The sequence below is a fragment of the Sylvia atricapilla genome, chromosome 3 (genome assembly GCF_009819655.1).
Source record: "Sylvia atricapilla isolate bSylAtr1 chromosome 3, bSylAtr1.pri, whole genome shotgun sequence".
NCBI lineage: Eukaryota > Metazoa > Chordata > Aves > Passeriformes > Sylviidae > Sylvia > Sylvia atricapilla.
Genome location: NC_089142.1, coordinates 72,258,789 through 72,283,404, shown reverse-complemented (window position 1 = coordinate 72,283,404; position 24,616 = coordinate 72,258,789). Strand labels below are relative to the sequence as shown.

At 38.8% G+C, this 24,616-nt stretch overlaps 2 protein-coding genes across 3 annotated transcripts in view; one reads left to right on the top strand and one right to left on the bottom strand.

The window, feature by feature from the left end:
* Positions 1–608: 608 nt before the first annotated feature.
* On the bottom strand, positions 609–15,692 carry ARV1 (ARV1 homolog, fatty acid homeostasis modulator). The gene is given in 6 exon segments (XM_066315782.1): positions 609–2,656; positions 3,144–3,368; positions 4,584–4,737; positions 6,319–6,438; positions 15,355–15,458; positions 15,461–15,692. Coding segments are annotated over 6 exon segments (942 nt in total). The 3' UTR covers positions 609–2,549.
* TTC13 (tetratricopeptide repeat domain 13) overlaps positions 15,390–24,616 on the top strand; it is a 38,788-nt gene continuing 29,561 nt past the window's right edge. Inside the window, exons 1-3 of one of the 2 annotated variants that reach the window (XM_066315766.1) lie at positions 15,390–15,889; positions 19,389–19,483; positions 22,268–22,343. In XM_066315766.1, coding sequence (XP_066171863.1) covers positions 15,691–15,889; positions 19,389–19,483; positions 22,268–22,343 — 370 coding nt within the window. In that variant the 5' untranslated portion in view covers positions 15,390–15,690. The remainder of the gene's footprint in view (positions 15,890–19,388; positions 19,484–22,267; positions 22,344–24,616) is intronic. The other variant, XM_066315765.1, reaches the window with a different exon arrangement.

Below are 24,616 nucleotides of genomic sequence, written 5' to 3'. Positions count from 1 at the left end.
TAATGAAACTAATGATGATTATTTAAACTAATGACTGACAGAAGGGCCTATTTGCCACCCATCTTCCAGCACAGGTAACTGCTTCATTACAGAAAGCTTATGGAAAAAAGATAAGCTCTAAAGACAAAAAGAAATAAAAGCAAGACAGATGTGATGGTTTTAAATAGGCAGAGCCTTAAAATAGTCTTGGTTCTCTCTGAAGCACCATATGCTTTCAAAAGCATAAAAAATGCACTCATCTGCCCCCCCTCCCCCCTCCCCACTGGATGTCCTTAAGCTGAAATATTAGTGTATTTGTCATGGTAGTTTTGGTAAATGAGTAGATTTAACACCAAACAATGCTGAATGCCCTACATTGCTAATGATGCCTCTGAAGACTGAGAACCTGTACCACACCTGCTTTTGTTCCACAGCTCTGGAGCTTTTAATTGCTTCTCTTGCTTCAGAGTTGTGTAAGGGCAGTGGTGGCTTCTGGCAGCATTACAGAGTGCATAACTAATACGTTATCAGTGTATGTAGCACAGCAGGTAAACACTGCTTCTTTCAGAATGTGTTCATGTCCATTTAGGTGTTCTGAAAAAAAAACCAAACTGAGAAAATATCAGAAATCAGTTTTTAAAAATTCAAAATAACATTTAATTTAAGAAGACTGTCCTCAAATTAAATTTATATACATTGTATTTACAATTTTGCTGCTGACAACATCATGTTTACATATAAAAACCTGCATTAGTTACACCTAAATAGGCTCCGCTCAACCTTTAGACTGAAACCAGTGCCAGACCAAATAGCTGGAAAGAAACCAAAAAAAATCCCTGGGGTGGGGAGTATAGATAACCATGACACATATGATGAATATAAAAAAAACCAACCCAACTATAATAACCTAAGAAGAATAAGCCAAAGCACTGTTGTTACACTGTTAGACAATCAAAATTGGCATTAGAAATCATGCACATTTTTCTGAAGAGACATCCAGAGTTGTGGTGGATCGACCCAGTCTGGATGTCAGATGCTCACCAAAGCTGCTCTGTCGCTCCCCAGGTAGGCACTGGAGAGAAAATAAAAGGAAAGGCTCATGGGTTGAGATAAGGATGAGGAGAGTTAAATCACCAGTTACTGTCATGGACAAAACAGACTCAGCTTGGGGGAATTAATTCATTGCCAATTAAATCAAGAATCTCACATACTTAAAAATGTTGCAATTTGGTTTTTTTTCTTTCTCTGACATGCTCAGGAAGTTACAAAGTGTAACAAAAATGACTAAAGTGCTGTCAGCCTTTGATTTAATAAAAGAGAATCAGCAACCATTTGCTTTTCTGATCAATTTTGTATAGCATTCCATCAGACAAACAAGCTTGATGTCTTCTGTGGTCATAATGTAGACTTACTCTAAACCTGCTGGGAATTAACTTGAAGATGTTACAAAATGTTTTTTTGATTCCTTCTGGAAAACACAAACATGAGACAGCAGCTGAAGAAAACAAAGAATGGAAGTAATCCCCATGGATAGTACAGCCTTCCAGAACTTGAGCAGAAGAGTTAAATATAGGATGGAATGAATGGAAACTGGTCTGCACAACAGTGGGTTTGTGTCCTTATTACTGTCTTGTGGAAACTGATTTTGTCAGTTCCTTTGTGGGCCACTTAGCTCTCCTTTTGCCTGCTGAGGAGGAAGATGCAGAACTTCTATCAATGTTTCTTCATTAATTTAGGCCTAAACATTTTTGTTTGTTTGTTTAAAAGTACTAATCTATTGCTGAATGGCCTCATGTTTCAGTTTTTGCTTCCACTGAATGTACAGCCAGATGAGGCCTGGGTGGGGGGGATGTGACTGAAATGCAGAAGCAGCAGTATCCCAAACAACCCTGCATGTTGGGGATCAGTCCTTTCACTCTCTCTTCAGCTTTTGGAACACAGCAGCATTTATGAGATGACACAAAATTTCAAGTGTTTATGAGATCACCTAAACTTTCAAGCCAGTTTAAATCTGTCATTCCTAGAGATTACTCTAGAACTAGATATTTTATTATTTTGGATTGTTACACAAACATTCCAGAGAATGCAGCTTGGGTTTCCTATTGTAGTTTCACTCTGGAATACTTGCCTTTTCTCTAATAAACTATTTGCAAATGTTCACTTTTCTCTTTGAAAATCTGGTTTTGTGGAAATATAAATTTTGGCTTTTACATTTTTCCACTGATTCCCTTCCTCTTAAGGGAACAATTCATTCTCCTCTCTCTGCCAAAATGCACTGATTGGTAGCAGAGCTGAGTTTTTTTAGTGTACCTTTCTTACAGCCACAGCTATTCAGCCAGATTTATAAAACTGTTAGGATGTGAGACATTCATATTTTTAATGGGAAAATAAACACACTAAGGCTGAAGTTTTATGGCTCAGCACAGTAAATAGCCAAACATCTATTTTTGTTTTTCTTATCTATCACCTTCTTTATCCCTATTAAAACAGTGCTTTTGGAGCCTGCTGGCAGAGATCATTCTTAGAAAATTGTCATAGTGTTGTTGGTATTTCTTCACTGGGCTGACATATCAAACATCCCATCCCATTCTCTGGAACAAGCAGACCACACCATTTTCCAAAATTAATCCAAAGAAGATGGCAAACCAAGGGAGTATTCGGTTCAAGTTCAAGGTAACTGCAAAAGAAAACAGAATAAATTTACCATGTACATTTATCATTTCTTGAAGAAGATAAAGAAATCATGTGAGAATTCATATTAATTTGTGTGTATAAGAAATCACACAAATTTGTTAAAATCTGCATTCCAAAGACATGAATAAAATTAATATGAAATTTTAGTTTTTCAGAAACTCAAAATAATTCCATTTTATGTTTCAATGATCCGTGAGTTGTCCCAGATTGTAACAGATGGATCTGGTGGATATAATACCATATATACAAAGAGATAATGATGAGATAAGAGGTACTTTTTTCTTCCTTTTAAATATTTTTTAATTTCAATCACTTTCTATTAAAGAACACAGTTTTAAACTAGAGCTACTTCAGTCACATAGCTGATAAAGATTAAAAAGATAACAATAATAATGACTTCTGTAACATCAGCAGTCTCTCACACATATTCTATACACATAATCCAGTAATAAAAAATGCAAAAAATGTACCTCTAATTGCCTGAGAGTTTGATATCAAGACAAACACTTTTATAAATGCAAGGCACAAAGGAGTGTAGTCGTGCTCCCAAATAACAGCTGGAATTAGCAGAAGTTTTCCATAGGTGGACAACAGCAGTGCTTTGAGAAGTAAAATGAAGTCAGACTTCCTTTTCAGCATCTCAGGTGTCATCCACCACAAAGTAATAAATATGCCAATGAAGAATGAAGTTTGTTCTAAAAGGAAATAAGAGGTGTTGGAAAGAGAGAAGGAAATGCCAAAAATCAAGTTCAGCTCTGAATGAATTTCAGTAAAATGACATATCCCAAATGCAATAGAGTCATTTTTTAAAAGCCATAGGCAAATACAAATGTTCTCTGTTTCCTGTATTCATTTTAATAGCCAAATATTCCTTAAACCAATTCGGTATAATGACATTCAGGATAATACTGTCACAGGATTCTATGTGTAGGATTATCAGATTTGTGATTTCTGACTTCATATAGCACAAGAAATTAAGCATAAGAACCTCTTCACTTTTACTTTTTAACAACAAGAGAGGGTGGTTTTTTGAACTGTTAGGCTGTAAAACAAAATCAATCCTTGTCTTCTTTGCAAAAGATTACCAGCAATGAACCCTTTTCATTCAGCATGAGAAAGGACACTGAGGTGAAAACACCATTGAGCTACCAGACTTTTTTTGACACCACTCCTGTGATATGCTGGCATTAATGCAGATGTCAAAGAAACTCCCACAGTAACTATAATAGATGAGTCACTACTGAAAAATCAGTTTGATATTTTTACTGACATATTATTAAAACCTACTTAAAACAACATTTAAATAAAGGATTTAAATTAAGCTCTGAATGTGTAAGAAAAATATTAGTTTTAGTGTGCAAGTTTGATTTAAACACTAACATCTGAAAAAGTATGAGAAAAATGTTTTAACCAGCATAAAACAAAACTGCTGCTCTGCCTTCACGTGTAGTCTTAGAGCACAGAAGTATTTACTCTTTATTGTTGATGACACTGGTCTGTATTTTAGTATATTTGTTAAAAAAACACTCCAAACAGATACAGCTATCCGCAATTGTTTACTTTAGTAAGGTTGTATCACCTTAATCAATAGTAAACCTTGAAGTTAACATGAAACATGGAATAAGGCTGAGCTCTACACTGATCTTCAAACTGTGTCAACAGATATCAGGCAAAGATTTCTGAATATTGCCACTTTTCAGTCTCTTCATATCTGATGCTGATCATGTCAGTCTGTACTGTAATCAGGATAAATAGACATCTGCATGAAATGCAGGTCAATTAGAGAATATGTGTGTAATTGTTTAACCATACTGGGTTGGACATCACATCCATTCTGTATCATTTTTTGCAGTATGGGCCTGAAGTTCTTCAGTGCCTAAAGAGTATATAGTACATATCACCAATCTTACCTAAAGAAGCTATGCCAAACATTCTATAAAAATCCCATTCTTTGGCATATCTGATTAAGTCATCAGGATCTGTATTTTGGCTTGAATCCTGTAGTTGCAACCACCTGAGATAAGCTTCACAGAGCAAACAAAATATGCAGAGCTTCCCATGAATCTGGAAAATGAAAGAAAAATAAAAGGATAAGTATTAAATCAGCATAAATTAAAGCATTAGTATGAAATCAGTATTTAAAATAGATTTCAACACCTCTACACAAACTCTGTAGGTGTATTCTTTTTCTTTAGAATATAAGCAAAATTACTTCTGTTGAGCCGCTAGTTTAGCACGTGATCTGTTAAATTACAACATGTACAAAACTGCATGAAAAGTTCTGTACAGAAGAAGGTATATAACTGGTTTCTAAAGCCTGATCCATACTATTTTAAAATTGAGAAGAGTCTTCAGCTAGGAAGGAAAAACCAAAATTGTGCCATAGCTAGTAGAATTGTACTATCTAAAATTTCAGTTTAAGGGCAACTACACCATTCAGCAAACTGATTTAAGTACACTTACTTCTCTTTTTCCCTGGGACAATCTCCATTAGAAGAAACTGGTAGTGTAGTTACACCAGAATATTTCTTAGTTCATGTAAGGGTGAGGTGCCAAAATTAAAGGGAGGAATATAACCACACAAAACTATTTAAAATATCTTCTGAAGTGATTACAAAAATTATGTTGTGAGGGCCAACAGTTAGCATGTTTCCACATTAAACAGTCTATAAGCCAGTGCATATATGAGGTGATTTCTGGTTTTACACAGACTTAAACCAGCCATAACAATTTCTGTGCATGGATTCTACTTTCTCCATTATTATGCCAACTGTACATACATGCACGGACTTTGACAATTTAAAATTCAACTCAATTTATTTGAATAGATGAACTTTTCACAGAGAGTCCTGAAGCTGCACAGAAAACATCATTACCAGTCTCCAGAAGCACTGAATTAATTAAAAATATTTAGATAAATTGATGCTTGAAAGATGAGGCAAGTGTATTTATCTACACTGGTTAAACTGGCTTAGAGGTAGCCACAGGAACACAGCATGCACTTATGCTTAGAGATTTTGCTCTAGATTAGCTTCCTTCTCCTGGGAAATCAGTCCTTACAGTAAAAATATGCAATACGAAAAAGCTACACCTTTACACTCCAGTCTGGCCAGCCCAACTGTGTAATTCTGCATCAACCACACTTCAAGTGAAAGCCACCACATTTTGCTCTGGCGTTGAGGGCACGGTTAATTACATAGGAAGAAACTTATGAGAAATTAGTACAGTAGGTTTAACTGGCATAGTATTGTTAATTTGGTATGCTATACTCCTATTGCTCATTTCAAAAATAATTGTTTCCAACAGAAATTTAATTTGGAAATTAATCTGCAATTAGATCTTTCTCTTACAGTGTAATTTAGCACATCATCCTTTTAGCATCAATTAATGTAATAGGTAGATTAGGGGGTGTAGAAAACTGCATGAACAGTTCTTTGCAGTTCCTTCTCTTTAACATGTAAGATGACTTTGTATTTGCTGGTACTGCAGCATCACTTCTGTGAAGACAGAAGCTGTCTTAGTAACAATGGGAGATTGAGGGCAGGACACGAACAGTATAAAGTTTTACAACTATTACAATTGACTTACCAAGCCTAAATACATTTTTAACAAAAAAAGTCACAAGGTAGGGACATAGCAACTTACATTTATCTTTGTATTGAAAAGAATGTGCCTGTATGCTTGTGCTTTGCATAAGACTGCATTAATCAAGATGATGACAGGATCATACTCAATATATTTATCCACAGGTTTCTGGCAGGATTTCTGAAAATCACAAAACAAGAATTAGGGGAAAAAAAGATAGGAAGAGTTTATAAGATTTTCTTCTGAACTTAGTACAACTGGCTGAATACAAACTAACGATTCAATTATTATTGGCCCTTCCCTAATGTCATCTTCATTTTCAATACAGTTTTAATTCATCCAGAAAAGTTGCTTCTCCTCCCTTGACACTACAATTGACACACAGACTTCCCTTATAAAATAGATAGATTCATTACTGATTTTTACAGGCTTTGGATTAAGATTGATAATGAACTATGCAGGAATGGACTTAGTTATCATTTTGTGCTCAACAGATGCAAAAAAACCAAACTGTTTTCTCGAGACTCAAGAAATGCATCAGTATCATGCTAGTGGTTAACTGATCATGGCCCATCTACTGGGTATTTTATTTGTGTTAGTTTGGGTGTTTTTAAGGAAGAAAATTAATTTCTTCTATCACTTCCTTATTTTCAGACATGCTTAATCCTCCTGTCCTACCTTTTTCTTCCTTTCAATGAGACAGTAAGTGTTTTTTGCTCTTGCATTGTTCTTCCATACTGTTAAATTGTCTGGATGTTTCAACCAGTTTTCCATCATTGAGCGAACTCCAATACATTAAGAATACGGATAATATAGTTTTCACACAGATTTGCAGCCAAAGGGTCAGTTGCCACTAAACAGTGGTAGGACACTACATCATCACTTCTCCAACACATCTGCTGGTGTCTGCTAGAGAGGTTATTTCACCCAGACCACTGGGAACTGCTTGTCATCAATCTCCTCCAGCTTTATTGACTTACCTGCCTGGCTGATCACTCCTTGATTTGAATTATAGGCAATAAAAGGCTGTTACACTGTAAGCGGGAGGGTTAGTCTTACACAAGGCTCATCTAGCAGACCTGAGGGGGAAGTAACTCCTAGCAGAGCTGAGGAGCAGCGGAGGAGCAGCACCCACCACTCCAGCTCAAACAAGTGCACTTGTAGAAGGGTACTCTCCTGCAGGCCAGCTTTCTCCTGCTGCTAATATTCCAGCCTGGCTACTTGTTTCCTCCAAGCTGTCCTCAGCTAATCTTGGTCCCCCAGGCCTTCATACTAGCTGCCACGCTGAGAACACAACAGTCACAGAAATTATGTCTATTTCCATTTCAATGAGTGCATTGTGGTGCACTGCCAGAAGAGAAATGTTGGAACACCACTTTCTGAAAAGCTGGAATGGCCAAAAATTCAGACAACACACACACCTACAGAAAACCCTCCAGGAAAGAACATAAAGTTTTTCAATTTTATGGAGATTTTCTCACCACCCACTGACCAATGCCCATTCCATCTCTGAGCAGTGACCACCCACTCCTGGCCAACTCCCCCTGGTTTATTTACTGGGCATAACTCTATGGAATATCCCTTTGGCCAGTTGGGGTCAACAGTCCTCTGCTTCCTCCCAGCTCCTTGTGCACCTGTTGGCTGGCAGAGCATGAGAAACTGAAAAGTCCTTGACTTGGGCTGAGCACTAATAGCAACAACTAAAACTCATCAGTGGGTTATCAACATTATTCTCATTTTGAATCCAAAACAGCACTGTACCAGCTCCTAGGCATAAAATTAAACCAGCCAAAACTAGGACAGTGTCCAAAGTGCCTTTCTATTCAACAGAATTATTTTTGTAGAATCTGAGAATGTAGAATTTCACCAGCAAATAGACTCAGAAGTCTAACATCAATGTCAAGAAAAACATCCAAACAAATGCATAAACTGAAATTGAGAGTCTAGGGAATGCTGCAACCTCTAACCAGTGTTCCTTGGTCCAGCTTAAGGAAAAACTCAACTCATTTCAATAAAACAAAACTGTGTATGACAGTACACAAGTTAGAGGTAATGAATTAAAAAACTCCCTCAATTAACCGAGAGTTTGATAAGTCTAAAAATAAAGTGAATGAGATAGAAAATGGACATAATTAACACAAGACCATAGTTATGAGATTTATAGAGTGAAAAAGAAATTGCTATTTTAATTAGAGGTAGTGTCTTGCTTCATTTCTTTCTACTGGGAAAGATGAACAGATGTTCTTATAGGAGGCAATTTGCACATGTCAAATCTCTGGGTTGAGGTAGCATCAGACAAGTGCAATTTTTATTTAATAGGTTTATTCACACAAGCACTGGACAAGTCTATACAAAATAAGATTATTTAACACAGTGGGTGTCATAATGGTTGAATGAAGGGGGACCCTACATACACTCAGTTTTATTATGCTCTCAAATTCTCCTACAACAGAACATTATTTGACGAGGACCAAAAATCTTTCTGAGTAAAAAATGGTATTTTCAATCAGAAGATCCCAGTCAAACACTGATCAAAAAAATTGCAGTTAAGAGGTATTGAAAAATTTTCACTAACAGCTGGCAAGAATTTTAGACAATAAAAATTTATCAGACCAACCATTCAGGCAAAACCAACAATACAGAAATTTACTGCAGATATATACAGAGACTGCTACAAATGAATACATGGATAGGGGTGTCTTCTGCCCCACAGCTTCTGGCAGCCAAATACCAAACCTTCTCCGAGGCTGTGCAAATTATGTTAAATTTATTAATTAATTAATAATTAATAAATTAATTAATTAATTAATTAATTTCTGTCTTCTAGAGCTAGATGAGAGCCCTATTCTTAATTTATTTTATATTCCTAATATACTTTATTTCTAATTGAGTCTCTGTTGCAAGAAAGGAAAGTCCTCTGTGCTTACCCAGCCAGTGACCTAGCCAGCATGAGTTCATCCAGGGATTTGTGAGACCTACAAACTACCTTTGCTGCAAAAGACTTGTGTGTGCACTGCTACAGAGTAATTGGATGATGGCTGCTATACCATTAGTATACTACAGAACTAACATGCCCTCTAGGAAGAATTTTTTCCATAGCTGGCTTTTTCATTATTTTTCCAGCTATACAACTAAATCATCTGACACAAACCTTTAATGCCTAGGAAGAAAGCCTGTGAATAAAGCCTGACTTCAGCAAATCAGTGCGAGCAAAGATTGATGCAGTTTAAGTACACGTATGTTTCACTAGATAGTTTCAGCTGGTTAAAGGGATGTAACTTTGTGGACGCTGATAATCACTGAGAGAAGATTGGTATGAGCAGCTCAGCTATGGAGAACTGCTTGCACACTTACTTTTAAGATTTTAGTCAGGCAGTTTAGGGTGAACTACAATCCTGGTGCTCAGTCTCATTCCTCACTGCTGTTCTGTACAGCTGTAGTCAGTGGCCTGGGCAGCACAAGTGAGGAAAGCATGTCTTCAACACACCTGAGCTTTTCCATCTTCTTTGGACTTTGTCAAAGAAGTGCCTCAGTTATTAAAAAGCAGTAAAAAGAGGTAACTGGATTCCTCTATGCTTTTACTCATTTTTCAACTTCTGCCTTAAAAAGGTAATTGGCATCAGAAACAAGTAACTGGTATGTTTTCTTGAAAAAATAGACACTACTTTGATTAAAAGGTACTTTCAGACTATGTTGCAGAAGAAAAAAGTCCAGCTTCACATCATAAATTCTATTTAATATCTTCTGATTTGCTTTAAATTTAAGAAACATTACAAGTGTTTGATACTGACATGCGAAAGTCCAACAGATACTGTGCTGCCCTAAAAAAGGATGTTAAAAGTCTATCAATACCTTGGCAAATTTAAATAGATATTACTTTGGGAACTGTTTAATTAACCAAATATTTAGGAAGATTTGACTACGCTTCTGTGTTGTTTAAAAAAAATCTTCCATTTTCATAACTTAGAAGTTGGCTTAGTTACCTTAAAAAATTTTAAAACCAATAAGCAAAGGCAAATCAAAGAAAAAAGAAACCTTCAAAAGCTAGCAAACCATCTTCTTCATAGTATAGTATATGAGATTCTTTTTGATCAAACCAATCCAAAACATTTAAAGAAAGCAACATACATTTTAACATCTCAGTTGTATTAAATATGACCAAAAAGTACTGATATGTTAATTCAAACTGCATGTTTATCAGCCTTTTATAAAACACTACTCAAAAGACATAACTCTTACTTTGTTCATCAAAGATACTCAACTTGGAGTATTCACAAATGTGTGCCAAATACAATACAGTATACAAAAATTTGAGAAAACACCTTCTGTTTCTGAATGATAAAGTTTCTAAAGTATATGAACATGACTTTTTTTGAGTAATCTCTCTAATATTAAAATATTACCTATTTCTAAATAAAAATATTTTGGGATGGTGTTTGTGGAAAGTAAAATAATTCTTGAAGAGGAAGCCATAGGACATGACAAAAAGTAAAAATACACACTGAAGAACAAATATTCATCCTAATCTAAAACTACTACAGTCTCATTATAGTATTCTTTTCTCCAGGGTCTGGAGTTTGGCAAAATTAAGCTACAATTTTCTGCGGGACTACATACACAGCAAATTGTAACAACATTTACCCAGCTTCCACATGAACATGGGTGCATTTCCATAGGTTCATAGGCAAATTAAAGACTCCTGTGAGAGTGCCCTCAATCCCAATTGCGCCCTTATATAATAAAACACATTAGCTGTGCTGCTTTCAGGAATGGATTCTTTATTAGGGTTGCAGCCAAGTGTCATAGTAGACTGTAAGACAAAACAGCTCAGTTTCAGATACATTGCGTTTCAGAAAACGAATTTAAAATATTATTTTATAATTTTTTCCATGTATAATACGTTTTCCAGTAGTGAGTTGGTCTGTAAATAGAGTTACATGAAATTAACATGTTATTTTCCAGGATGATCCTTGTACTCTTGACAGATTCTTTACCATACCACATAAATGCTTTGCATTCAAAGCATTTGGTCTCTGCCTTGCTGCAATAAAAGAGCTTTTCAATTATTTTTTAATTGCAGAAAAGCTAAATGAAGTGTGCACTGCTCAGGCAATTTGGCTTTCTTATTACAAAACACAAGGGGGATCCTGACTGTGCTCTATATATTGCAATGAGTAATTTATTTTCCTTTGTTATGATCTGGAAAAATTTTAACGTTTTCTTTTTAAGCATAACATATATGAAATTAAACTCCAAATTTTAAAAATGTTTGCATGCTTCTATTTCTGAACAAGTGAAATTTGCTAATTTTCTCTCTTTACTCATTGCACTTCGCAGAATTTATTTCAGCTTAGCCAAATGTGTTCCCACCCCCTGCCCCAGCATAATTACTGCAGCAGAAGTGTTATTTGAGCAGTATTTTTTCCTTACTGCTCTTAATGGTCAGTTTGCAATACATGCAGTGAAGATTTGCTGTATTATTTACAGATCCATTAAATTTTAAGGGTCTCAAAATAATTACCAAAACCTCTCTCTAGAAGGAGCTACCTAGGCTTCCTTTCACCATCACTGCTCGCTCAGAATAGGGAACACATCAGTACAGTGACAGGTCAGGACTAAACCCAGACCCATGAGATGCAAAGTGAGTGCCAACCATCACCTCCATTGGAGGCAATCCTAACATGCCCACACATTCCACAGCCTCCCCTGTGGCTCCTCAGTTATCACACTGAACAAAAAGCATATTGAAGAGGTCTAGCCACAGCAAAGCATATGCAGGAGGAGAAAATGGTTCATCCAGTACATGCGAATCTCCAGCAAGACGGAATGTGCAGTGCCAGAGGTCTGGGCTAGGCTTCAGCTGAAAATGGTCTTAATTAAACAAAACAGATTTTAAAAGAAATTACAGAACTTGAGGAATTTGTGGCAGTTAGCCACCTTGCAGAGTTATTAAGAAAAGACATGACCTTTCCAACCCAAATGTACTGTGTGGACTTCTATGTTTTATAGAAGAAAGTTTCTTTAGTTCCTTCAGCATCCATTGCAAATTTATTCCCAGAGTGGATAATAACACTTGTGAGGTCTTTAATGCTTGCCCACATTAAAATTACAATATGGAGTTCAAAGAAACTTTTAATTATATTAAGAGCAGTAACAAATGCTGCGGGAACTAAACTAAAGCAACATTAGGCTGAATTTCCAAAATTGTACTCTAATGTTGTGGGCTGGAAACACATGTTCCTTAATGGAAGCTTTTAGTGTTTGCCTCTGGAAAAAATTCATTCTTCTCTTCAACAAATTAATAACAGAATACAAAATTATGGTATTTTGCTTAGGCATTCAAATTTAAATCTTCCACCTCAAAATCATGCCCACATCTGGTTAAACACATCCTAAAATAAAGCTAGGGCTAGACAGAATTTGCTGTTGGGAAACTTAGCTTCTTCAGCCTTGAGATAATGTTACAAAAAGTGTTGAATGACAGGGTTGTCCTGAGAATAGCAAAGACCTTTTAGATGCAGATTTATTAATGTATCAAGGATAATTTTAAAATAGTATCGTGGAAAGGCAGTAGGTCATTATGAAACAATTATGATCTTGACAATGTTCTGCTTGTTCCAAATTTTCTGGGGTCCCCTATTTTACTTACCATATGGAACAAATGTTGGTCTGTTGCCTGGTTTTTTTTCTTAAGGTGTCAGTACTTCCAGGTACTACTTGAAAAATGGGAATGAAACACAAGTGCTTTTTATTAAAAAAAAAAAAAATTATCTAGATGATGCCCACTGGTCTCACTTTGAGTATCAATACACAATCTTTCTATGAATTTTCCACTTCTTCTTTCTTAATGCTACAGTGGAGTAGCAGTACTCAGTGCTCTCAATCCACAAAGATAGATGAAAAATGTTCTCAGGCTGAGTGATCACATCTTCTAACCTTGCCTCAGACCTTTAATTTTTCTTAAATTCCTTCAGCTTTCCTTAAGTTTTTAGAGGGCTACACTCTAAGTTTTATACATACTCATATAAATGATGTTCCACACTGATAAGTGGGATCTTCATATATTTTTAAGTGAAGACTTCTAAGCTATCATTATTTTCAGGTTCTATCATCAAGAAGATTCATAACATTGACACACTCATATCACTACACATGAAATTCTGTGAAGTGTATCAAATGACATTCAGTACTTCACTATTTTTTGCTGTCAGCAGCATGATGATGAACAAGTTTCCAGGTCTCTGGCCAGAGCACAGCCTTGCCTGCATGGAATAGAATGCCTGCAGAGAGTTAGTACCGTGACAAAACTATCCTTGCAGATTAAAAGGAAAAAAGTAAACCAAGCATTGCTCTACTGGAAATCATGAAGCCTTAGTAGCTGAAGACAACAGTAGGGCTTTCCTGCTCAGTGCAGATAAACCCAAAGTCACATCAGTTCAACTGAAAGAATCTTTTGATCTTGGCAATCTTTCAGCATTCTCATCTCCACTTTATATACTGTGAGCTAACATGTTTCCTGCTCTCAGCACTGCCTGTGTGGACAGAAATTGAGGGAGTTTTGGGATGATATGACACGTGCCACGTAAGAGCCACTACAACTGAAACTGAAACTGAACCGTGATGACCCACAACATAGCCAGAGGAAACAGACTGGTACACATCAGTGAAAAATGGTACAGATGTGGGGCTGCATGGAGAAAGGTGGACAGAATTCCAAATTGCTAGGAATGTGTGATTCTTTGCTCTTTCTTTTACTCAGTTCTTTACTCTTTTTATATGAGTTTAGCATTTGTGATAAATACAGCAACTGGGACTTAAGTCTTTGAATCTACATGGCATGCCACAGCTCCAACAGACTAGGATCTTTGGTCCTCAAACGGTTAAATGCCACGGGGAATGAGTGCCATCTACTGGCTTCCAGGCTGCCTTAGAGCTGCTTATCATCATCCGAAATAAGCAAGAGGAAGTTGTAGATTTCAATGAGGTCTCCCTTTTGCAGGCTGGATACCTCAAGTGACCTCAGCTGCTTCTCATACGGCTTCTCCTCTACATCCTTCATCAGCTTTGTAGAATTCCTTTAGATGCTCTCCAGTAGCTTTACATCTTTTTTACACTGTTTTGTCCAAAACTGCCACCAGCGCTGGAGGTGAGGCTGCCCCAGCTCAGGGCAGAATGGGACAATCCCCTCCCTTGCCAGGCTGGCCATGCTGCGCCTGATGCCTCCAGGACAGGGTTGGCCCTCCTGGCTGCCAGGGCACTGCTGCCTCATGTTCAATTTCACATTGACAAGGACCTCCACATCCCTTTCAATAATCATCAGACCCTGACTTTTAGGTCCAGTGGCATGGGAGGTGCGTTCAACCAAGGAGCCACGCTCAGATCTGCCCTTCAGCAAGAGCCAGGCCAAGCACACAGAGCAGCAGACACTCTGCGGAGCCTTTACAAAATCACACAGTCAGGACAGCTCTACCACACAGCTGCACTCGAGAAGCAGGAGGAAACAGAGCAGACAGAAAAGCTACAGAATCACAGAACGGGTCAAGTTGAAAAAGACTACGGGGTCTGGTCCAACCTCCCTGCTCAAGCAGAGCCATCCCAGAGCATCCGGCGCAGGATTGTGTCCAGATGGCTCTTGAACATCTCCAGTAAGGAGATGTTCACTCCACAACCTGTTCCAGTGCTCAGTCACCTGCACAGTGAAGGAGTTCTTCCTCACATCTAGGAAGAACTTCCTGTGCATCAGTTTCTGCCCCTTGCCTCATCTTACTGCTTGATACCACCGAGGAAAACCTGGCTCCATCCTCATGACACTCTCCCTTTAGATATATATTCACGTTGATGAGTCCCACTACAGTCGTCTCCTCCCGAACAGGCCCAGGTCCCTCAGCCTTTCCGCCTAAGGCCCCGGGATCCAGGGAAAGCGGCCGGAAGGCGCGGGCACGGCCCGAGCCCGGCAGCAGGGGGCGCTCTAGGGGCTCCGGCGCCCGCGTGCCGCCGGGCCCACCACCACGCGCCGCGCGCTGCCGCCTGCTGACGTCACAGCTTCCCACGTGCACTCCTGGCCTCCCCCACCCACTGCCCGCCGCCCCCACTCACGCAGATGGAGATACGGAGCACCCCGCGCTGGTAGTCCCGGTACAGCTCCGTCGCCTCCCCGTTGCACTCGATGCAGCGGTAGGCGCCGAGCGCCGCCATGGGCGCGGGAGCACGCCCAGCCCTGTCAGCGCTTCCACACCGCCTCCTCGTTTCCGCGTTTGGGAGCGTACCCGAGCCAGACCGCGCCGCGCTGCATCCCGGGAGCTGTGGTTTTCCTGCTACTGCCGTGCGCCCGACTGCGCCGGCGGAGAACCGCATGTCCCAGAGAACACCGCGGCGGCGGCCCCGTGGGAGGAGCGGCGGGGGCACCCCGTGTTCCCTGCCGAGGCGGGGCGCATGCGCGCTGTGAAGATGGCACCTGCCGGCGGGCTGTCGCGGGGTGCGTGGGTGCCGCTGGCCGTGCTGGCCGTGCTGGCCCCGGCCGCGCTCGCCCTCACCGAGCGCTACCCGGCGCTGTCCCTGCTCCAGCAGGAGCGGCACCGGCAGCGCCACGGCCCGGCGGAGGAGTGGGCGGAGCAGTACTCGGCCGAGTGCGGTGAGTCGGGGGCGTCGCCGCGGTGACCGCCCGCAGCCCCGGGGCGGCGGAGCTGAGGCCGCTGGAGCGGCGGCCGGGGGCGGTGGGGGGCCCGGGACGGTGCGGGGCGCCGGCGGCCCCTCGGCTGTGCGCGCCGCTGCCGCTCGGCTGACTCATAGCGAGGCATCTCCGGCTGAGCCCGCCGTGCCGTTGTGTGGCGCGGAGACACAGAGGCTGTGGCAGCGAGCCGAGGAAAACCTCTCACCCCTGGGACGGGCAAACCTTAGGTACCACGCGGGAGCATCCCTGCTGCCCCACTCGGCTCCCGAGCCCAGTAGCTGGGCTCTGCCTGCTTTTTAATTCCTGCGCTCAGTAGTATGTGGATGTGCCAGCACCCCGTGCTCGTATTACTGAGTTTCTCAGTACGAGATAAGGAGCTGCTGGAGAGAGTCCAGGACTCTGGAACATCTCCCACGAAGAGACTGTAGGAGCTGGGCCTGTTTAGTCTAAAGAAAAGAATACTGAGAGGGAATCTCATTAAGGTGTATAAATATCTCAAAGGCGGGTGTCAAGAAGATGGTGCCAGACTTTTTAGTGATGCCCAGAGACAGGATGAGGAGCAATAGCCATAAACTAAAATATGACAAGTTCCACTTCAGCTTGAGGAAGAACCACTTTGTATGAGGGTGTCAGAGCACTTGGAGCAGGCAGCCCAGGCAGCCTGTGGATTTTCCCTTTCTGGAGACATTCAAAACCCACCTGGATGTGTTCCTGTGTCACCTGCTCAAGGTGACCCTGGAGGAGGGTTGGGCTGAATGATCTCCATAGGTCTCTTCCAGCCATATCACTTCCATGTTTCAGTGAGTGAAATGTAGCTTGATTTAATTTCAGCTACAGTTCTATGCATTTTACTGGTGAATTGGATGTTTTCTCTTCATGAGTTCCAAATTTGGGTAGCAAATCTGCTATTTTTCATGTTATTTAGTGTCTTGTAATACAGGCATACTTAAAACTATTTATTTTTATGTGCTCGAATATCTTTTGTTTCTGGTTCATGCAGCTTAATGTGTTACGATTGTTGATCTTGAGCATGGTGTGAATGGGCCATACAAAAATGCCAGTCTGAATCACAATGTGTGTATAATACAGATGAAGAAAAAGGTTTATTGGTTGCTTGGAATGTGATACTGAATTATGTATAAGAGAATAACCAGTGATGTGTCATGAATTCTTAGCTGTCAGCATGGTTTTGTGATTTTTTTCTGCCCTTTCTTTCATAAAGCCTGTGCTCATATCAACAATTCCCATGGTTCCTAACAACTAATATAAAACTAGTATAGTTCACTTGAATGTGGAACGTAAACATGAAATCAGTTGGTGAAAGTTATCTCAGGTAACTGTTGATACAAATTATTCAAGCTTAAGCATAAAACAAGAAGACTTTCACCCAGTGTTGAGATAAAAATCTGTATACCCGACAAGTTAATAAATGGCAGAGAACTTGATTACATCTGTTACTAGACCTGACATGAATGATTAACTCAAGGTGCTCCTTCAGAGGTGGATTTGGAAGATTAGAATCTGATTTAAGGGTGGATGTTGTTTTAAAGAAACCAGTGTAACTAGGATTGATACAAAGAATTCTGCTTGAATCATTGTGTGTCTCAGGTACCTTGCGTGCACTGATAATAAGATAGCCCCTAGTTGAAGAACAACATGCTTACCTTCAAATAGCTCTATACCAATTCACTCCTTGCTGTTTAACAGTTAGGACTAAATTAATTGCCTGTTGAAAATTTCCCTTAAGCTCTTGGTCTTTGTTTTAGTACAGCTTGCACAGAAGTTAAGATTTTTTTTTTGGTCTCAAAAAAAGACCTCTGGACGTCTCTTCCCTGGAGTGTACTACAGGGTCCAAAGGACTTTATCTGGTTGGTGCTTCTAGTTATTAGTGAAGTTAATGTGGTTCAGTTTTGATTGTCTGACTTGCAGAAAAAGGCAGATCCATTTTCCTCTGTGGGTAAAGCAGTTTGTTGTCCCAAGAACTGCAAGATTTGAAGGGGCCTTTCCCTGCTGTAGCTTGTATCAAGCTTGTGGCTTGGCTGTCTTATTCCCTACCACCTTCCAAAAAATTCCTTCACTAATCCTTGCTGTTGTGAAAAAAATTATTCCAGAGGCAAGCCATGTCTGCACCTCTTTGTTTTGATGTCTGAAGTGAAAGTTTCTCAGTGAGTCTGCAGCCAAAACTCTTAAGTTACTGAATCACAAGCACCAACAGGAACAAGTAACGTGTTAATAACGCTGGCACAGCAAAGGAGTGTTTGGCCGATGTGAAGAACAAAGGGCAGTAATGAAACCTTGTGCTGGTAGTGCTCTTTTTGGAAACGATGAGTGGTTGGCCACTGTTCTCACAGGACTGACTTTAAACTTTGACCTTCTGCTTTTACCACCCTTGCTTTTGTTGTAAAACTTCTCCCACAGGTTATCATTTATGGCTCAACGTAGATCCAAGTTCTTGTTTACATGGAATGATTTTAGATGCTGCTTTGACTTCTCTTTACAAGTTTCTTTTTCTTTTTTAGCTCTGTGCTTGTGAGAGAGAGGGAATTAACTAACTGTAATCCTTAAGAAGTAAAAATATAAGACCACACCCTGGCCTCCAGCCTTTCAAACTTAGCATCAAGCTTAGATTTACAAACATTAAGGAAGATGATAAAATTTGGTATTTGTGGCATGGATTCAAGGAGATAATACTGTATATTTGTTTTTTCTTGTTTAGTCTTGAAATCTTTAAAGATGATAGAAGCTTTAGGATCCAAAGATTCAAAAGTCAACAATTCTATTGATTTAGCAATTAAAAGCATCATGTAGGGGAAGTAGTGGCTTCTGTAGTCTATCAGTTTGAGGGGGTGTTGTTGATTTTTGTTGTTACTTCTTTGTTTGATATCTTAAACTTCTCTGCTATGCCAACAAGCTGTGTTTGATTTTTTAAAGAAATGAATCAGTCTTAGACTTTGTGTAATGACATTCTTAGTAGCTTACCTTTGTATATGTTCAGTCAATTAAAGTTCATTATTCTGGCTGCAGGTTTTTCTCTACCTCTTTATGGTCCATTCAATTTATTTTCCTCTGTGGGATTGAAATGATAATTTCATCTGATGTTTTTTGGGTGAGAGAATGGACTTATAGTGCTGAAAGGGGACATGCCTACCCCAAGCTTTTGTTATTTGCTTCCTCCTTTTACCTCTGCCCCATTTTTTATCACCTCTTTATTAATCTATTTTTAACCAAAAGCATAAGCATAAGTAGGGATAAAACTAATTATGTAAACACTGTCCTGTCAGCTATTGCTTCCCTGTGCGGGTGTCGTGCTACGGGCAGAAAGTGCTTCATGAAAGTTCTGCCCCGTGGGATGCCCAGTGGGGAAGCTGTTCAGCCAAACATGAGGAAATGTGAGCTGTAGTAATAAAACATATATGTAACTCTGTGATTTTCTAAAGGTATTTTCTCTCTTTTCTCCCAGATTCATCATTTTTGCTCTTCCATGAATCGGATTGTGACATAGGAGGATCATCGTCCTGTGAATCTATGCTTTCTCTGAATACTGAAAAAATCCTGGTATGTTATCAAGAATATAACATATGAAATAATTTTAATAGATTGTTGAAGTAGCAGATCACTTCAGCTGCATGGCTTCATTCAGTTAGAATGAAGCTGAGCTTTGGTTAGAATGAAGTTCAGGGAAATAAATGCAAATAAAATGTATTAATCAGTAGGCATAGCTGCCCAAAAGGCTTAAGTAGGAATAAACTCAAGTTGCTCATAAAAGTATTACTTCATAGTAATCTGTCATGAGTCTTTAGGGCTGTCAACTAGTTGAAGCAGATGTTGTCACTGGGAGCTAATCCTCACCTCGATTAATCAACAAATTAATTTTTTGGTTTTGGGGGTGCAGGGACTATGCCTGAAAAAGGGGGAGTCATTAGTTTCTACCCAGATTAACTTCCTGAGGTTTGCCACAAAACACTTGTAGAAGTAAGAGTAATGACTTCTTGTCTACGGAAGTAACATTGTATAGAGATTAGAGTTAGAGGCTCCAGACCATATTTCACTGAATGCGATACTGACCTGGCATGTGAAGAATATTCTAATTAAAGAGTATTTTTTGGTAGAGAGACCTCAAAAGGATTATTTTGGAATTTGGGTTTTCTTAACTCTTAGGAGAGTTAAGAAAACTACTCTTAGGAGAGCACAGGTTTGATGTTACATCTTCAGTCCAGTAGAGTACAGGCATTGAAAATCTTCAGATGATTTCCATGATTTCCAAAGTAGTCTTGGCAAATTTTTTAGAAATTATTGGCTATGAGGGAGTATGTTAGCAATATTGTAACTGGAAGCAACTTCTCCAAAGGTGGCACTTGGAACTAAAACTACCATACTGCAAGTCCATTAAGCCGATTATTTAACTTAAATATTCTTAGACTTCATCATATATTGGTCAGAAGATCTTTGTAGTCTAATCCAACAGTGCCAGCAATTCTTACTGACACAGTGAAATGGATATTTGCTGGTAAGAAATTTCCCTGTTAAAGAAATCCAAATTGGTTGTTTTGAAGAGAGCAAGAATTGAACCTGTTGGGATATGTGCTGTGATGAAAATTCTCCTGTTTGTTGAAGACAGAGTGACTGACATTTTTTTCCGTGTACAGTTGCAGGATGTTTAACCTGTACCTGACTTCAGAGTTTGTTGAGGAAGTGTGAAACCACTTTCTATACCACCCCAACAGTTCTGTTACATTACTGTGTAATGACAAAACAGATGAGTTAGTGGTACTTCTCCTGCTGTCACATGCAGCTCAGTAATCCATAGGAAATTATTCTAATATATTGTGAGATTCCTCTGCTGGTGGCTAACTTTCCAGTGCCAGTGTGGAATCTTGCTATATCTTATCTTTGTGTGCAAAGATGTGTAGATTTGGTTTTGTAAATCCACCAAGGAACACACTGTCCTTCAGTAAAAATGTTGTAGTGTTTTTCCTAATATTAAGACAATTATAGAAGAATAATGTTTTGCATTAAAGGTAATTTTCTGAGTATTACATTAAGGCCATTGGTGATATAAAAATGTTGTGTTTGTAGATGCATATGGATTGCAATGTAGATTTAGTTTTCTTATTGTTATATCTGTTGAACCCTGCTGGGTTTTGTGCTGTTTTTTTAGTGCCTTTTCTCTATAAGGCAAATAACTGCCACACTCCATCACTGCAGAGGTGCAGATACAGGTGAAGTAACAATTTTCAGTGTTACAGTGTAATGTAGAGCTAACACATCACCTTCAATTGCAGTTAAAAAAAAAAAGTTTGCAAAATTCATTTGCTAATTATTCATGCTTTTCAAAATACTCAAGTTGTTAGAGCAGACCTGATGTTCTCATCATTAGATTCACAGGGCAAAAACTGTGCAATGGGATTTGACCATTTAACTTTTGCACTTTGTAGATAAACAAAATAACCGAGTCATGGATGCAAGTAATGTGACCACTTTTGATTGGATTGGACCAGCAAAACAATCTTAAAGGAGGACAGTAATAGAAATGAGCTGTTTAGTTGAAATGAAAGAAGAGATCTGAATGGAGAGAGATGTTAATTTTCCCCCTTCTTGTTTCCTAAAACAGTTTGAAAGACCTATTAATTTAAATGAACATTTTGTATTTTTCTGACATAAACTACTCTGGTAGGCTTACAGCTATCTATGGGAAGTACTTGTAGAAATAAACAGAGCTGAGTATTTCTACATTTCTGGGAGGCATGTCTTTGACAGTGTTGGTTTCTATAGGTGCGTTATTTAGGGAACAGACATCCTAGATAAGGATACAATTTGGACAAAGTGTAGAACCGATAGAATGTCATTGTTGAAAGGACAGGCTCTTTGGTATGGCATTGTGATCTTAAGCTTTTCTATATTGATGGAGTGATTTTATTTTCAGTGTTTTATTCTTCTGCAATACTCTTCCTTTTGCAGGAGACAAAGGAATAATTATAGGGTTAATTAGCCTATTATAATTCATAGGTTAATTAATCATATGAAATAAGGTGTCTTAAATAGGCCTAACAACTTGACCTTAAGCAAATATAATACAGAAGCATCAGTCCCTGGTGAAATGCTGACAATATTCTTCCTGAGGTTTGGTTATCCTTATGTTAGAGCAGAAAACAGCGGCATCTGACTGAAGAGAAGCTTTTCTCCCTGTGGAAGACTAGGGATGAACTTGATTTCAGTTACCTTAGTGAAATCACATTAGTTGTAACTTTGTGTTTTAAGGCATTCTCTTAAGGATTTAAGACATGAATTTTTTGTTAAATTTTGTGTTTGCTAAACACTTAAAAACGGGATGTTTTACAGAGTCAAGCGAAGTTGCTTGCAGAGCAAAAACGGCTTCCATTTGCTACTGATAATGACAACACAAATGAAGAATTGGGTAAGATATTTTATATAAGGTTTGTGCACGTGAATGATGTGCTAATTAGTAGCACTAAATGTGTTGAAAATTGATGATTGGAGTGATGCATTAACTTCAAATCAATCTTAATAAGTCTGGAAATAGAGCAAGTTTTCTCTGGTTGTATAAAGCAAAACTTAGCTCTGTTGCTAAAAACCTTTCCTGCTTTCTTCACTAACATTCTTCACTGTGTCTGCTTAAGCAGCTGTTCAAAAAGAATTCTGATTACATCCTTTTTAAGACGCTCAACTACTTCCTGTTTCCATTTTTCTGTGATTATTGATGACTAAAACTGTTCAAACATTCAGAAAATTTTACCAATGCAATATGCTTTCTATGAAGCATAAATCTTGGATGTGTTTCCTGTCTCCACACTCCTCCTATCAAAACCTACACACAGCAGGAAGAGTTTCTGAATTATATCCTAGGCTGCACACTCAGCACAAAAAAATGGGGCAATTTCAAGTAAATGAACAGGAAATACTTTTCTCAAAGGACTCAAAAGCAGAGTTACACTGCTTCTTCAAATGCAGAGGTATTACAAGGTGGGAAAAAGTTGTTGAGGATGTGTGTCAAGGAAGGCAGCAGACCATCTTTTATACAAGAGTAAAGGGAGATTTTTTTCCCCTCTAATGAACTTAAAACAGTTTAGAAAGTTTAGTTTGACATAGTTTCTACCTTCATGGATTTATTCAGGAAAATTTGGGGGCTTAATCTTTTTTCATATTCCTGGACTACTTAGCTATGTTCATAGAATCCTGCACAGAATACCAAACTTCTGTTCAGATGAAAATATCTGATACTTATAGTATCTGTTCTGTAGATTTGGAAGCACTTCTGTGCTAGAAGGTCTCATGTTTGGCATGTAGGCTGGCCTTTAGTCCAAGGATGTTGTGGTGTGAGGAGCCGGGCTGGGTCCTTCTTGTTTGTGCATGCTACTTATAACTGTTCTGAGGAAAAGTAGCACAGAATATATGGGGCCTTCTGAAGGATTTTTTGGGGCTGAAATACTTTGGCTAATGGGCCATTGTTAACCATTAGATTTTTTTTCACAATGAAGTATTTTTGTAATATTATATATTAAAAAAATCAAAAAGATACTGTTTAAAAAGAAGCTGATACTGTATCAGCTACTAGCTGTCAACCACTTGCCATGGCTTTACAGACAGTTCCCAGTTCAGTTTGGCATTTTTCCAAGTGTCATGTGTAAACTAAATACAGTCCTTATCAGCAAGACAACTGAGTGACAATATAAGTCTTGATTATCTTTTGTCCTCCACATTTTTTGTTAATACTGGAATGGTTGAATTGACTTTATTTTACTTCTCAGCTTTTCTGTGTTCTGCAATTGGAACCCTAAAGATGATACTAATAACTGCATAGTCTTGAAGAAGAATGAAATAACAAAAATTGAAGAGCTTTTCATCCTGTCCTTCACCCTGCCCATTTTTTCTGTTTTTTGGCAATAGTAAGTGTTTGTGCCAAGTGAAGCTTTTTATGTATTGAGGAGAAAGCTTATATTGCACACAAATATTTCCCTCTTCATAGTAGAAGTGCTCCGAGTATGAGGCAAGCTCTGTATTAAATATATTTTTTATTTCTCTTTCATTTAACTGCTTTCCTTTTTTAATGGACTGTTCTTAGCAACACTGTCAAAACAATGTGGCTCTGCCTGCCTGAAAGACAAGTGTCTGCGTCCTATTAATAATGCCTTTGCTTCAACCGACTTTATTTATCTCTTCTCAAGCACTCTAAGCTAAGAGTGCCTCTTCCATTCTGTTTGAATGACTGCTAAATTCATTGTAAGTGGGTAAAGGTGAAATCCTGCTCACTGTCAGCTCTATGAACAAACTGCCTGGGGAAAAGTTCTCTCTAACTTTCATAGCTGTGGTTTGCAGATACTGGGTTTTGTTGACAGTGTAGACAGAGCTTAGTTCAGAGTTAAGAATTGTGAGAGATTAAAACATGCAACATGAAACAGTCTTGAGATATTCAGCTGTCAGAACTGATCTCCAGTCATGCAAGCACAACTACTGTTTTTCAGTCTTGTGATTTGACTGTGCTTTTATATCTTGTGGAGATTACAGGAATGTGTTTCTAATGGCCTGTTTCTTTTTCAAACACTTGGCTTCCACTTCAAAATGGGGGGATGTGCAAGAACTTGAAAGCTTTTCATAATTACAACATAGGTAAAGACTCAGTTGTTTTTCAGTTTCAATTTTATAAATAATGAAATCAGTTTAGTTGAGGTA